At 41.7% G+C, this 13326-nt stretch overlaps 1 protein-coding gene across 3 annotated transcripts in view; it reads right to left on the minus strand.

The window, feature by feature from the left end:
- The window catches only part of pcdh11 (protocadherin 11), a 114084-nt gene extending 103218 nt beyond the window's left edge, over positions 1-10866 (minus strand). For all 3 annotated transcript variants that reach the window (XM_041048996.1, XM_041048997.1, XM_041048998.1), the window contains exons 1-2: positions 10327-10866; positions 1457-3964 (exon numbers count right to left, since the gene is read on the minus strand). In XM_041048996.1, the coding sequence (XP_040904930.1) occupies positions 1457-3964; positions 10327-10866 (3048 nt within the window). The remainder of the gene's footprint in view (positions 1-1456; positions 3965-10326) is intronic.
- Positions 10867-13326: the final 2460 nt, after the last annotated feature.

Genomic DNA, 13326 nt, shown 5'->3' on the forward strand with positions numbered 1-13326 from the left:
AAATCTTAAAAGAAACAAAATGAAAAAAAAAAAAAAAAAGCCAGCAAAATCAACTGGATGTTTGACACTGAGTGAAAACTATGGCAACACACACATCAGCATGAATAAATTGCTACTCCGTACGTCGCCTAGTCAGCCTTGAGTAATTCCATTGTGCTGGTGATAGCAGATGAAATATCAACATGTACGTACTCTGTCATGCACTAGGGATACAATGATTTCATTTTTCTATGTCCTATGTCTCTAACACAAACTACAACACATCACAGATGCAAACCTTTGCTGTGTCATTGGATCCACTCCTGTGTGAGCTAATTTAAAGAATGTAAAGAATGTGTATCTACGTATGTCGTTTATAACAATAATTGGGGTCATTAAAGTGGAGCATTTATGGGCTAAATGCAACGTCGGCCTGCCAGGCTTTTTTATGGACTACTGCTCCCTTGGTGTTTAAGTATATTGGTCTCAAGGCTCTGCGTCACCTTGATCCCTATGACCCCCTCCCCCGCCCAAAGCAGTACTCAGTCTTCCCCACAGCGCTCAGCTCTGGCTGTCAGCACTGAGCAAGGCCACCTCTCCTTACCTCTGATTTACATTTATTTCCCTCGCCAGCTTTTATTTATTGGGGCACTTCGCATTTGGCACATATCTCTTAGGGAATCATAAGCCCTTTGCTGTACCTTGGCATTCAAATGAGCTTCTCTCCCACAAAGCCTCACTGGCACAGTTAAGACAGCACTTAATATTTTGGGAAAAGAAGCCACAAAAAGTGGGATTATTTATCAAGCTGTTTTAACATGTCAACAGATCTTTTTTTTTGTTTTGTGCTGTTACCTGCACACTTTTTGCCTAAATGAATACCTGATGAAGTGAGTAGCCCTTGTCACTCTGGCTGCCATATTTATTTTTTTCATAGCTTGTTTAAATGTGTCAGTCAAATATATTAGCACACAGCTTCACTCGCCCTTGACCTCAAATACATCAGTGGAGAGTTCAATCATTGCCACCCATCCCAGGCTCTTCTAAATCAGGCTACATTGCCACCAACCACTCACACTGAAGTTTAAAATAGCTAGCCATCATAATTGCACCGCTTCCATTACTCAAGCTTTTGAATATGAAATTAACCTGTACATGTATTTTTGTAAATGATTATGCAATTATGGTTGCTTATGAAGGAGGGTGAATACATGAATTAATAACAATCATTACAGTTAAATGTTTGCTGTATGAATTGCGACAAATTATGCTTCCTTTCTGGGTTTTTTTTTTGCCTTGAACACACTCATTTTTAAGTGCAAATGACATTCATGTAGACATGGTCATGGTCTGTGTGGGAAAATCCCCTGGCTCTATGCTGCCACCCTCCCCCTTTCACATCACCTACTATGGGACAGCAAGGGGAGTGTGAGTGGGGACTAGTGTGGGTGGGTTTAAAAAGGAAGTCATGAATTACCTGTCGGGTGGTGATTTGCCCTGCAGTCTTGAATCCCCCCTGACAGCTGCACTCTGAGACACTGTATGGGTCGGAGCTAGTCGATGAGCACTTGGAGAGTGAGTCACAGCCCACCACGAAGGTGTTGTCCAAGGGGAGCTCCTGGATCACATGGTGTTTCTTTGGGGCCACTGGCGTCTCTGGTTTGATTTGAAATGTAGGCTGAGGGGACGCGGACTTGTAATGCTTGGCTAAATCTGGGCTGTCGGGTTTGAAGGTGGTGGGCGTGGTGGCCCAGTTGTACTTCCCCATGGTTTGCTCCTCTAGCTCCACAGGGAGATCCAGTGTACCATTAACATGCTCATGGGTGGTGTCGTCAGGCTTGGATTCATCTATGGTCACAAAGTTCAAGAGGAGGCTCTTGGGGGATCGCTTCTTTCTCTTCTTCTTCTTCTTGATCTGACGGTTCTCTTGGTTGGGTGACACCCACTCACCACTCTGCTTGCCCTTCTGTACCACTTTGTGTCTGGGTGTCTGCCGGCAACGCACCAAGGCAGTCACAAATATCACCAAGATGACAGTCATGGTCCCTGCTATGATAGCTATGACAACAATCACATATCCGTTGGCTGGAGGTGTTACCTCACTGTCCCCTATGTTACGGTCCAAGGGTGTCTCCATACTTTTTCGCAGCTGCTCTTGGATAAAGGTAGCATTTGACACAGTGTCATTGACAAACAAGTGAATAAGTGCTATAGCATGTAATGACTCAGGCTGGCCTAGATCTTTGACCTTGACTACAAGCCTATGCAGCCCCTGATCCGCTGCCACTATTTTCTCCTGGAGTGTTATGTTACCCGTTGTTTTGTCGATGGCAAAGAGGCCGCGAGGGGAGACCCTAGACGTGATGATGATGCTGCTGATGATACTGTACTGCAGCTCAGCATTCATACCTGTGTCATTGTCAATGGCAAACACTCTGGTGACCACAGCGCCAGGGGTGGTGGTGGTTCGCACTAGGTCATATGAGTAATTGGAGGATGGGATGACGAACACAGGGCGATTGTCATTTACGTCGACTACATTGATAGTGACCTTGGCATAGGAGGAGCTTGGAGGTTGCCCTCCATCAACTGCCTTGACCATAAATGTGTAGGAGCTTTGCTGCTCCCTATCAAAGGTGATATTGGGTTTGATCACACCAGTTTGAGGGTCGATGATGAAATTGTCTTTCCCGTTCAAAATGGACAGGGTTATAACAGCATTATCTCCCGCATCTGCGTCCGTCACTGTGATTAAGCCCACAGTTCCATAGAGAGGCAGGTTCTCAGGCACATAGAAGTTGTACTCAGGGTGTGTGAAAGCTGGGCTGTTGTCATTAAGGTCCTGGACGATTAGCCTGACAGTGACATTGCTCTGTAGGGATGTGGAGCCATTGTCCCTTGCAATGACAGTGAATGAGTACCTCTCCTGCTTCTCTCTGTCCAGTCGTTTGCCAACAGAGAGGATTCCTGACCGTCTGTCTATGTTAAACCCATCAGGTGCGTCAGGGCCAAGAGTATAAATAATGTCCGCATTATGACCACTGTCTGCATCAGTGGCGCTGATTTTTATTAACTGTGTAGAGGGGTCATTGTTCTCCGGTATGGAAAGTTGGATTTCCGGCTGGGGGAAGATGGGTGCATTGTCGTTCTCATCCTTGATTTTAATTAAAACCATAGCTGAAGTGTTCAAAGGAGGCGTCCCCCTATCCGAGGCCACTATCTTAATTGCATATTCTCGGGTCGTCTCGTAATCTAGGGGGGCAGCTGTCTCTAGTAAGAATTGATCATTAAAGACAGGCTTCAACCGGAAAGGAACATCATGGTCAGTGTAGCAAGCTACTTTGCCATACAGATCTGCATCCTTGTCAGTAACAGTAATTAGGGCTATTTTGGTGTTGAGAGGTGCATTCTCGGACAGCAGAACAGTCCCATTAACCAGGTTGATAATGTAGCGAGTGTCTATGGAGGGAACATTGTCATTAACGTCTGTTACATTAACAATCACTGTGGCTCTGGATGGGGTGGAGCTGCCATCACTGGCCAGGACGATGAGTTTATGAACTGGAGTGACCTCCCTGTCCAGTGGCTGCTTCACAGTGATCAGTCCTGTAGAGCTGTCAATGGCAAAGTGACGTTTGGTCGAGGCAGAGATCTGGTTGCTGAAGGCAAAGTGGATCTGTGCATTTGAACCCAGGTCTGCGTCCGTGGCGTGAAGCTGAGCAACGGATGTCCCCATTGGGGCATTCTCTGGTACTGTGACCTCCAGCTCACTGTCCTTGAAGATGGGACGATTGTCATTGACATCAGAGATGGTGACTTGGAGAATGGCAGTGCTGGACTTGGGGGGGTTACCACCATCTTCCACCTTTATCTTCATGACGAAGGTGTCCTTCTGCTCACGATCCAGGTTCTGCTGAACGATAAGCTGTGGCCACTTATCACCTTCAGGAGTCTCAATGATGTCTAAACCAAACTCGCTGACACTCTGCAAAGACAAAACATATTTTCAGTTAGTTTGAATCTGTTTAGCACCCATAAGACATGCATTTCAACACCACAAGCAATTTTTATTTTACCAGTATACTAATAATTATAAAATAAACCATGAAAGATTTCACAAATCATTTTTCCCCGTACAGAATTTTTTTTTCTTTTGAGCTTTCCCTCAAAATAATTGTGCAAATAATAAGCCCGCTCTATGTTAACGGACATGACTGACATTAATTCCATGAATAAGAATATCACATTCTCACTCAGGTAATGACAGAGAAAAGTACCATGATATGCCACTAGATTCTGTGTTTTTGGTCATGTTTAGAGTGTAGATTTTTCAGTTGTCTTAGAAAGCCAAACAGCCTGTCGAGATATTTCCTTAGGCTACTCAGGTTCATTTGTAGTCCTTCTTAGGATCAGGCTTTTAGGCAGTGATGAATGTCAAGAGCAAATTAAACAGCCCGGGACATTCTTAAACAAGGCAGCTGGTTCTTGGCTCTGCTCTGCTCTGCTCATCTCAGTCGGGTACCCGTAAATCAAAAGCATTTGCAAACATGCTAATCATTAGCTTGTTTAAAGTTTCGTTCATTTCTTACGTGCAATGCACAATTCATGCACCAGGAAATGTCAGTTTTTACTTTTAACTTTTAAAAATGTGGCCAATAACTGTGTACTGTATATATTGTATAGTGTGTATACAACAACTACTAGAAGGGATTCGCTTGCCTCTTTAGCCTTCCCATCAGATTTCTTCTGCCTTCACCAAAATAAGATTTCACTCTAACTTCCTATCTTGTGTCAAGTTAGAATAGAGCAGGCAGGCTTGTAACATTTCAACTTCATTATGGGAGAGAGACAGCTGGAAATCGAGACACACCAATAAGCTCCTATTTATATACACTGCAAGACCAGATCACCACAGATTAAGAGAAGGAGAGTGAAAAATCCTGCCTATTAGAAGGCTTTTTGCTCACGAAGGGCTAAATCTAGGCAAAAGTAAAGCTGGAAGAAAATGAAAACAAATGCATAAGTAATCCCCACGGGAAACCAGAGGAACTGGCACTCGCTGGTACGAGTAATTGCCTTCCACCCAAAAAAATAAATAAATGAAATAGCACTAATATTAACAATTTTAGATGGAGTATAGTATGGATCCATACATGTTTCCAAATTAGAAGAGAGAGGAAGGAAATGAAGGAAGAGAGTGGTAGAGAGAAAGAGACAAGTGGTAGAAAAGGAGAGAAAGAGAGAGTAGGGGGAGGAAATAAGAAGAAGATCAAGCCCATGAATGAGCTGCATGCACATTACAAAACAAAGAAGCCCTTTGAAGCTCTTTCAGTCAGAAGCAGTTTCATGGTAAAACAAGAAAAAGCATCCTATTTAAAGAGATAAGCTTCATGCTGCACATAATGTTGGAAGAGATTACTCTGTCTAGGCACAGCTATCAAATGAGATTAAGATATATACATTCTCCTTTTTCAAGGGAGGAACATTTCAACCAAATTGTGAGCACAAGAGTCCTCAGTAGGTTTCAAAATCTAGAACCGTCCTTGTGCCAACACAGTGTTGTAGCCGACACGAGGAAACGTGCGGCTGCAGCATGTAAATTATTGTGTACTCTGAAAAATTGCTTGCCGAGGGAATGTTGTCAACATGTCAGTGATTGACAGAACTACTTAAAACAGCCAACACTGCAGCAATGATCTTTCAGACCTTATTTTGTGATCCTTCTGGCAAGCAAAAGTCTTATAGGGATAAGCAGACATGGCATATAAAACTATGTGTGGAAATGTAGAGAAAATGCCTTATGGATGAAATGTGCTGAATCTTTGTGCACACTGCCGAACTATTTCTGTCATAACTAAAAGGTCCAAGACAACATTCTGGGGGCTCTATTGCTAAGCACTACTCCATCCGCACAGAGCTCCTCAATCCTCAGTTGTTTGAATAGTTCACAGATCCGGCACAGTAGCTGAGTATCTGCACACTGATATTTGGCAAAGCCTGATGTTAATAGTAGGATGTTGAGTTAGGATGTGTCAAAGGGAATGCTGCACAATGATTTATGAGCCAGCTTTTCCTCTATGCTTTTGTCTTGGTTTCACACAATTTTACAACTGACAAGACAGCACTCAGCGCATTTCAATAAGTTGAAGAGAGCTATCTCTCAGGCTGTGCATCCTACTGAATGCAGAATTAGTCTGGTGGATTGTGATAAGATCTAGGGCAGGCTAAGAAAAGGCCAAATACTAGCATGAATCACTCATTGGAGACCCTAAGGCTGAGCGAGAAGGACGTCGTTCTATAAAGGGCTAAGTGTGCGCATTATACCATGCCTTACTCTTTCACCACACTTATACTGTACAGGTACATGTCTTCTGAACTTTGATGACTCACCATTCATTCCACATTACAGGGCCACAAGTCTCCTCAGTGATCAGAGTGGGAACAGGACGCTATATAGATGGAATGTGTGTGCGAAGACGCTGACAAAAGCAGAGGTGGCTGATGATGAGGGAGGGATGACTCTGAAGCCCATTCTGCAGACAGTGCCTCAGATTATCAGTGGATGCATCTTTCAGTCAAGTTGATGACCTTATTAAAACTCAGAGGAGACTGAGATTGGGCTGTGAATATATCAGGAGGACTCTAGTCACGGTGATGCTCATGGATGGGGCTAACTGGGGAGGGCTATTCATCACAAGCTATAGCACCTCTTTATAATGCTGATAGAAACTCTCTCTATCTCTCTCTCTCTCTCTCTCTCTCATTCCTCCCTCATTTTTTTTCCATCCCTCATTCACTTTTGCCCCTGGCCATGATCTCATGCATATAATTAAGACAAAAGGATCTGGGAATTGTTTGTCTCTTTTTTTTGTCAACCCCTAGAAGAGGATAATATGTCAAAACAGGATGCTAATGAAAACTGGAAATGCTTGACAGGGAGCTCCCTACCCAAAACTCCTATTCACTGCCTATAGGCAGCATGCAATGCATTAATAAAAATTTTCTTGCTACTTGGGAATGGAGCTTGAATAAATTTTGCATCTTCAAATGCAAAGTTAGAATCAGTTTAGGAATAAAATTATTCAAGCTCAGACTTGGAGTACCAGAAAAAAGACCACTCCATCCACTCAACAATTTTGGGTATGTTTCAGACAGACACGCAGCAACTAAGTTGATTGCAAAATAGCAGTGGAAAAGCCTAGGTAAGTAGCAAAAGATTAAGTCCAAGAACTCTCCAGATTGCCCTGCCAAAATGCAGACATCCACCTCATCACCCAGTTTATCAGCAAGGCATAGCCCAGCCAGCAGCACAACACTGATCTACACAAAATGACTTGAAGATGCCCACTTCAAATGTGTCTGAAGATGCTGACATAGATGCAACTTGGATTAATGTAGTGTATGATGCTGCAAACACATACATCACTGGAATAAGAAAAGTGGCCACTATTTGTGAACAACCAATATCCTTAGAAAAAAAAAAAAAACAACAGCAGACTCTCCTTTAGTCCTATATATTTTTCTGTGATGGCCTCTGAGTTATCCTGTGAATATGTAAAGTGATCAGATCTGCTTTCAAGGGAGATCCTCCTCCATCCATGCATGTGATTGCTTTCTCTGACCTTGACCATTTCTTAGGACGTCTTCTCTGCAGTTCAGGTGACGTAACACACACCACTGCACAACACTGATGGCAGAGTTTCACTCAAAGTGTAATTACCAACCATTATGTGTGGTGCTGGAGCACTGTGTAGGATGAAATTACCCGTTGTTCCTCTTAGTGTTGGAAAAAGACAAAAAGAGGCTACCATATTTCTTTTATTTGTTCTGTATGTGGACAACTCAGACATGCTACATGTGGAGTGGCAGACCATGGAGTATTGTTCACTATGTGTGTGCTACACAATGGTAGCAATTTCAGCACCGTGCCCCTGAACAACACAAGAAAACTGGGCAAACTATCATTCTGAGGGAGCTTCTGAGACAAATCTCACAGGACCATACAAAGATAGTCCAAGGGTGGCTTAACGGCCAAGAGCTATTCTAGGAAATGCTTGCACATTCCCTCTCCACTAAACCCTTGGCTTTCTACTGCACTTCTGAAATAAAAGATACCAAAGGTTGTAAATGTCACTGGCTCCTTTAATGCTTCTCTCTGTGTTTTACTCATATGGAACCTGGAACACAAGGAAATTAATCTCAAATACAATGAGAATATAATGAGAAGAAGTGAGTCAGAGAGGCAGTGCCAATGATGCTCTAAGAAGAATTTCCTGCAAAAGATAATGCAACCACTGCCTAGGCAAGGGTTTTAGAAAGCTTTATATTGTGAAAAGGGCAAAGAAAATGATTGCAGATGATCATCATAATGAGCAGAACATTTGGTTGGTGATTTTCCAGGCATGAACAATTCAGGACATTGCGCTGGAGAGGCCTTGGCAGTGGGGAGACTCTTTAAAAATGCAAATTGGTATTCAAGGCAGACACGGACAACAACGAGTCTGCTCATTCCAACCCAATGTTAACTTCATCTGAGACTCCAAGATGGACTTGTCATTTCGGTCTCGAACCATGCTCTATATTCAAGTAACCTTTCTTTATTATGTTTAGGATTTCCTCTAGAGTGCTTGCATCTCCCTCTTTAATTACACTTCATTTGGAGGGCTCCTGTTATCTCCAATATTCGTCTATCCACAAAGCATAGAGTGTTGTCTAGACTATAAAAGAATGCGTGATATTATCCTACATTTCTGGATTTAAGGCGTGAGAGTCCATTAGGCAACAGAGAATATTGCACTGCAGTTTAATAGTGCATCAATTAGACGATGAAGAAAAGCTTTTCCCAGCTCTGCATGAGACACCTATTACCATAATACAGTACATTTCTTCTCACTTGCTTTAATCCACCATGTTCAGCACATGTAACCTGTTGCTGGAAATTGGACAGTATATGCTGTGTGTGCACTTTCTGCTGCCTGTTCTCTGATATTACTGTACATGGTGAAACTTCCCCCTCTATACAGCCTTCTTTCATAATGAAATAAAACATATCAAAATGGCTGGAATAAAACATTGTAGGCTTCACTACATATTCCACTTCATGAAAAAGTAGGTCATATATTCAACGCAGAGCAAAAATTAATTTCCTATTTGGATATACTGCAGGACTGTAGCGCTATAGCACAAGAGCCCGTTTACAGAGGAAGCTTAAAAAATCTGGATCATGTTGCATGAAGACCATATGGAATTTAAAAAAAAACAAAAAAACATAAGGGCTCACTGATTAAAAATAGTCAACTATTCAGACCTGATGTAGACAGGTGGCATGCTGCAGGCATAGCAATGCGCCAGAGATTCATCAATAATATGTTCGCTGACTAATATTCTGCTTGCATTGGAGACAGACATCCATTTATTTATTAAAAAAGAAAAAGAAAGAAAGAAAGAAACATGTAATACTTTCTACCCCATTTTATGTATTTGTAATTGTTTCTCCAAGACAAATAGCTACAGTGGTTTAAATATGGTTGTAATTGTTCTGTACTTGGATTTCCAAAAAGCCTATTTATTCTACTAAAAGCTATTTATTCTATTATGTCCATAAACCAAACCAGTAAGATGAGACTTGTTCAAGTATAACAAGGCTTCAGGCCCATATGTTTCACTATCAAAATATTTCACTCATTCACCATGGAACTAAATTAATTTGTACAAGATGGCTTTTAGTTTAGAGATGAGATTGCAGACATACAGTAATAGCCTCTTATCAATTTCACTTTTAGTGGAGTGGGTCTTTCAGAATCTTTATTTAGAAATTCTGCTTCAGGTGCCTTTGTTTTTAATTATTTATTATTTAATGACGGCTGATAATTAAGCAAATATCAGATAAAAGGGATATATGAGAGTTATTATTGGCATGTATTCAAAGACTGCAGCAGGCCTGATGTTAGATAAACCACATCGACATTCATAAATAAACTAAATTGACATTCAGAAACTGGTTGACAGAAATTGTTTTGTCAGCATGATTTAGAAAAATGTGTTTTTATAAGCCTCGGTTTCACTAATCAAAAAGCTAATGGCAAACTTCACTCCACAGTGCTAGAGTGAGAGCTCCAGCACTGTTGCTCCAAAAACACACCTTTACAACGGTGACTTTAAATGTTCTTCCAAACAGTTTTCATTTACACAAACACTGAAACCAGTAGTTTTTCCACTGAAATTACAGCCATAGTAAAGGCACTATTGGTTTGGGAGATCACCCCCTGGCTACTCTGAAAAATAGCAGGACTATTCATCCATTTACTTTTGAATATGATAGAGATGAAACAGGAAACAGATCCTCACCTTGACCAGTTCATAATGTTGGATCCCATTGATCCCTACGTCAGGGTCAAATGCTGAGGGCACCGGGTATCGGGTGTTGATTGCTGTGTTCTCTGGGATGGAAATGTTTATTACAGTGGACTGGAAAAGGGGTGCGTTGTCGTTCACATCCTCGATCAGGAAGCGGATCTTGACCAATCGGAAGATCTCGTCAGGCAGCACGGCCACCTCAATCTCATAGTAGCAGCGTTTCTCAGCGAAGACTCCTGAGCACAGCTTCTCCCGGTCGATTCTGTGGTTGGTGGTAAAGATCTCCCCCGTGTTGGCCTCCACTCTCACCAAAGGCACGTCACCTGTCTTGTACACAGGCTTGAACTGCAGCGGCGAGGACAGCCTGATGTTGGGGTCTAGGTTGAGGTCCAGGTCCTTCCGCAGGTTGCCAATGCGGACATTCTCTGGCTGTTCCTCTTTCACCGTATAGTCCCTCTCCTGGGCCCAGCATAGCAAGACCCCACAGGTGAGCAAGACCACCAGCACATGAGCCTGACTTGCTAAGTCCATACTCAAGAGCGGTTGGGAGCTTCACTTTTACAGCAGTAATTCTGTCACAAGAGAAAGGTGAGACAGAGAGGGAAAAAAGAAGAGGGAAAGACAGAACACACAATGTCAGTGCACAAAATTACATGGTATTCAAGTTCTGCTGTAATTAGTACTACTTTCCCTCACGGAGAGTTTTCAACTTGACCTATTCATCCTAACTAGTTATGAGCCCACATCCTTCCCATGTCTTTGAGAGCAAATTAACGTTGGTTTTACACAATTAACCTTTGATGACATCCACTGTGCAAGCGGACACGTAAAGGTTAGTAGTTCACATATTCCATCAATCCATTTCATCGCTGTAATGAACCATTTCATATTTTTTATTGAGAAGTATGAAAGCAGTTGAGTTCAGTGTTGCAATGAAATAGTTTGCTTTGAAAGCTTGTTCATGAACTACTGTGCACAGCAAAAAAAAAATGGAACGAAGAGAAAAACTTAATTCATATCTGAGGCAGTGCAAGTCAATATGGTGTCGTGGCGTCTTCATAAACTGCACCTCACATCCGGACTTCAGCTGATTTAGAGGCAGCCTAACTGAGCCTTGAGCATTGGTGCTCCCATGCATGAACACACACAGACACACACACTTGCAGTTGTATCGCTTGACAGCAACTATTAATGGAGAGCCTCATTTGCTCTGAAAGTAAACAATTGAGCTCTCAAATATTTCATGAACGCCCATGTGTGTAAACACACACGGCATGATAAGAGCACTGTTTAGAGTCACTGAGGTGGAAGGAGACAACAGTGTGAAATTATTTATTGCAAAAGCTGCCATCAGTCAAATTAGTGAAATTTAATCATAACTTCATTACATCCTGACGAATGTATTTTCCCCAACATCAAATTTAAACAGCATCCACTTGTCTGTTTGTACTGAGTGATGCTTATGATAAAACCCTTAGCAGAAAATGCAGTACAGATGAGTTTACCATCACTGAACATTATTCATTAATAAGTTTTCCTGTGTTGGGTGCCAATTCATTTGATGCTGTTGTTCTACAAAATCTTTAACTGTTCCATATGTGCAAAAGCATGCCAAAGGGTGAGAACCCCAATTGCCAAAACCCAAGTAGGTCATTGGAAGGCAATGAAGGAGTCATATTCTGTACTGCCTTTGTTGCCAATATATGCTAACATGAAATATTGACTCATTTCCACCAGTTGATTAGTAGGTTACTTTGTCAGTTATTAGTGGAGATATTTCGTGTGGTTTGTTAGCTCACAATTTGACTTGTTTGTTCATTCTTGGATATCTTTAAGAAATGAAATTCCATCATTTCCATCGCACTGGTCTCAAAAAAGGCTTGACCACATCGGCTTTAATGGGCTTTTGATATTACAATGGTGGTAAAGTAGCGAAATTATCAAAGTATATCTATGTTCAGTAGATTTTTGCTGTAAGACAACAGAATTACATCACTGGTCTTTAGATTGATTTTAGTGCGCAATAACATCAGGGTAAAGACACCAATGCACAGCTATGTTTACTTCTCATAATAATACTGACTCCCCATGTGTATTCTGGTGCAATATATTTAACGACTAATATAATTTCATTGCTCATACCCTGCTGTATGTTTAGGTCCGCCAACCCCTTGAGTGTTTATTAACCTCATATGATTTTCCTAGAGATATTGGTTTGTATTCATAAGGCAGCTGCCTTGATATCAAACGCCCATTTCCTTTAAAGTATGGCAAAAGTGTGTGACAGCCATCACACAAACTATGTACAGCTGGTGCTGAAAATGCATACATAGCTCCAGTAACAAGGGACCGCAAATAGCTCTTTGGGAGCAGTAATATTTCGTACTTTATGAAATTTCCATCCATTTACATGAGTCAAACAATATCCTGTAGAAAAGGTATGACTACCTAAACTGCACTACAGGGGTCCTCTAAATTGGCAAGGCAACAGCGCTCATAGCCATTGAAGCTCTCGGCCTACCGACAAAGGGGAATTGATTAAAAATAAGAATTTAATTAAGCTGGTTTTGAATCAGCAACAATTGTAAGGCATCCATGCAGCCTGTAAAGACAGATTTCTTTTCACACATTTCATAAAGCAGTCACATGAGACTCATTAAAGACAGTTGGACAGAAAAAACATAGCTGACATCGATCAGTGTGAGGGTTATTCATTCTACATATATAGTAGACACTGCTGTACTGTCTTGTCAAAATATTGATGAGATATATCCCATTAGTAACTGTGACACAGTTTACTTTGAAGTGTGCATCTTTCCGAGTGAGCAGCTATTGCTTTACTGTGATGATCGCCAGGCAGTCCAAGGCTCAGTTCACAAGACGCATAATGAAGTTTAAATTACATCCTTAAATGGGATGTGATTCGCTGAAGTTAAAAAAGAAACACAGAAAAGATCAAAGCATGATCTAGATTTTCTCTCCCTTGTAAGT

The sequence above is a fragment of the Toxotes jaculatrix genome, chromosome 10 (genome assembly GCF_017976425.1).
Source record: "Toxotes jaculatrix isolate fToxJac2 chromosome 10, fToxJac2.pri, whole genome shotgun sequence".
NCBI lineage: Eukaryota > Metazoa > Chordata > Actinopteri > Toxotidae > Toxotes > Toxotes jaculatrix.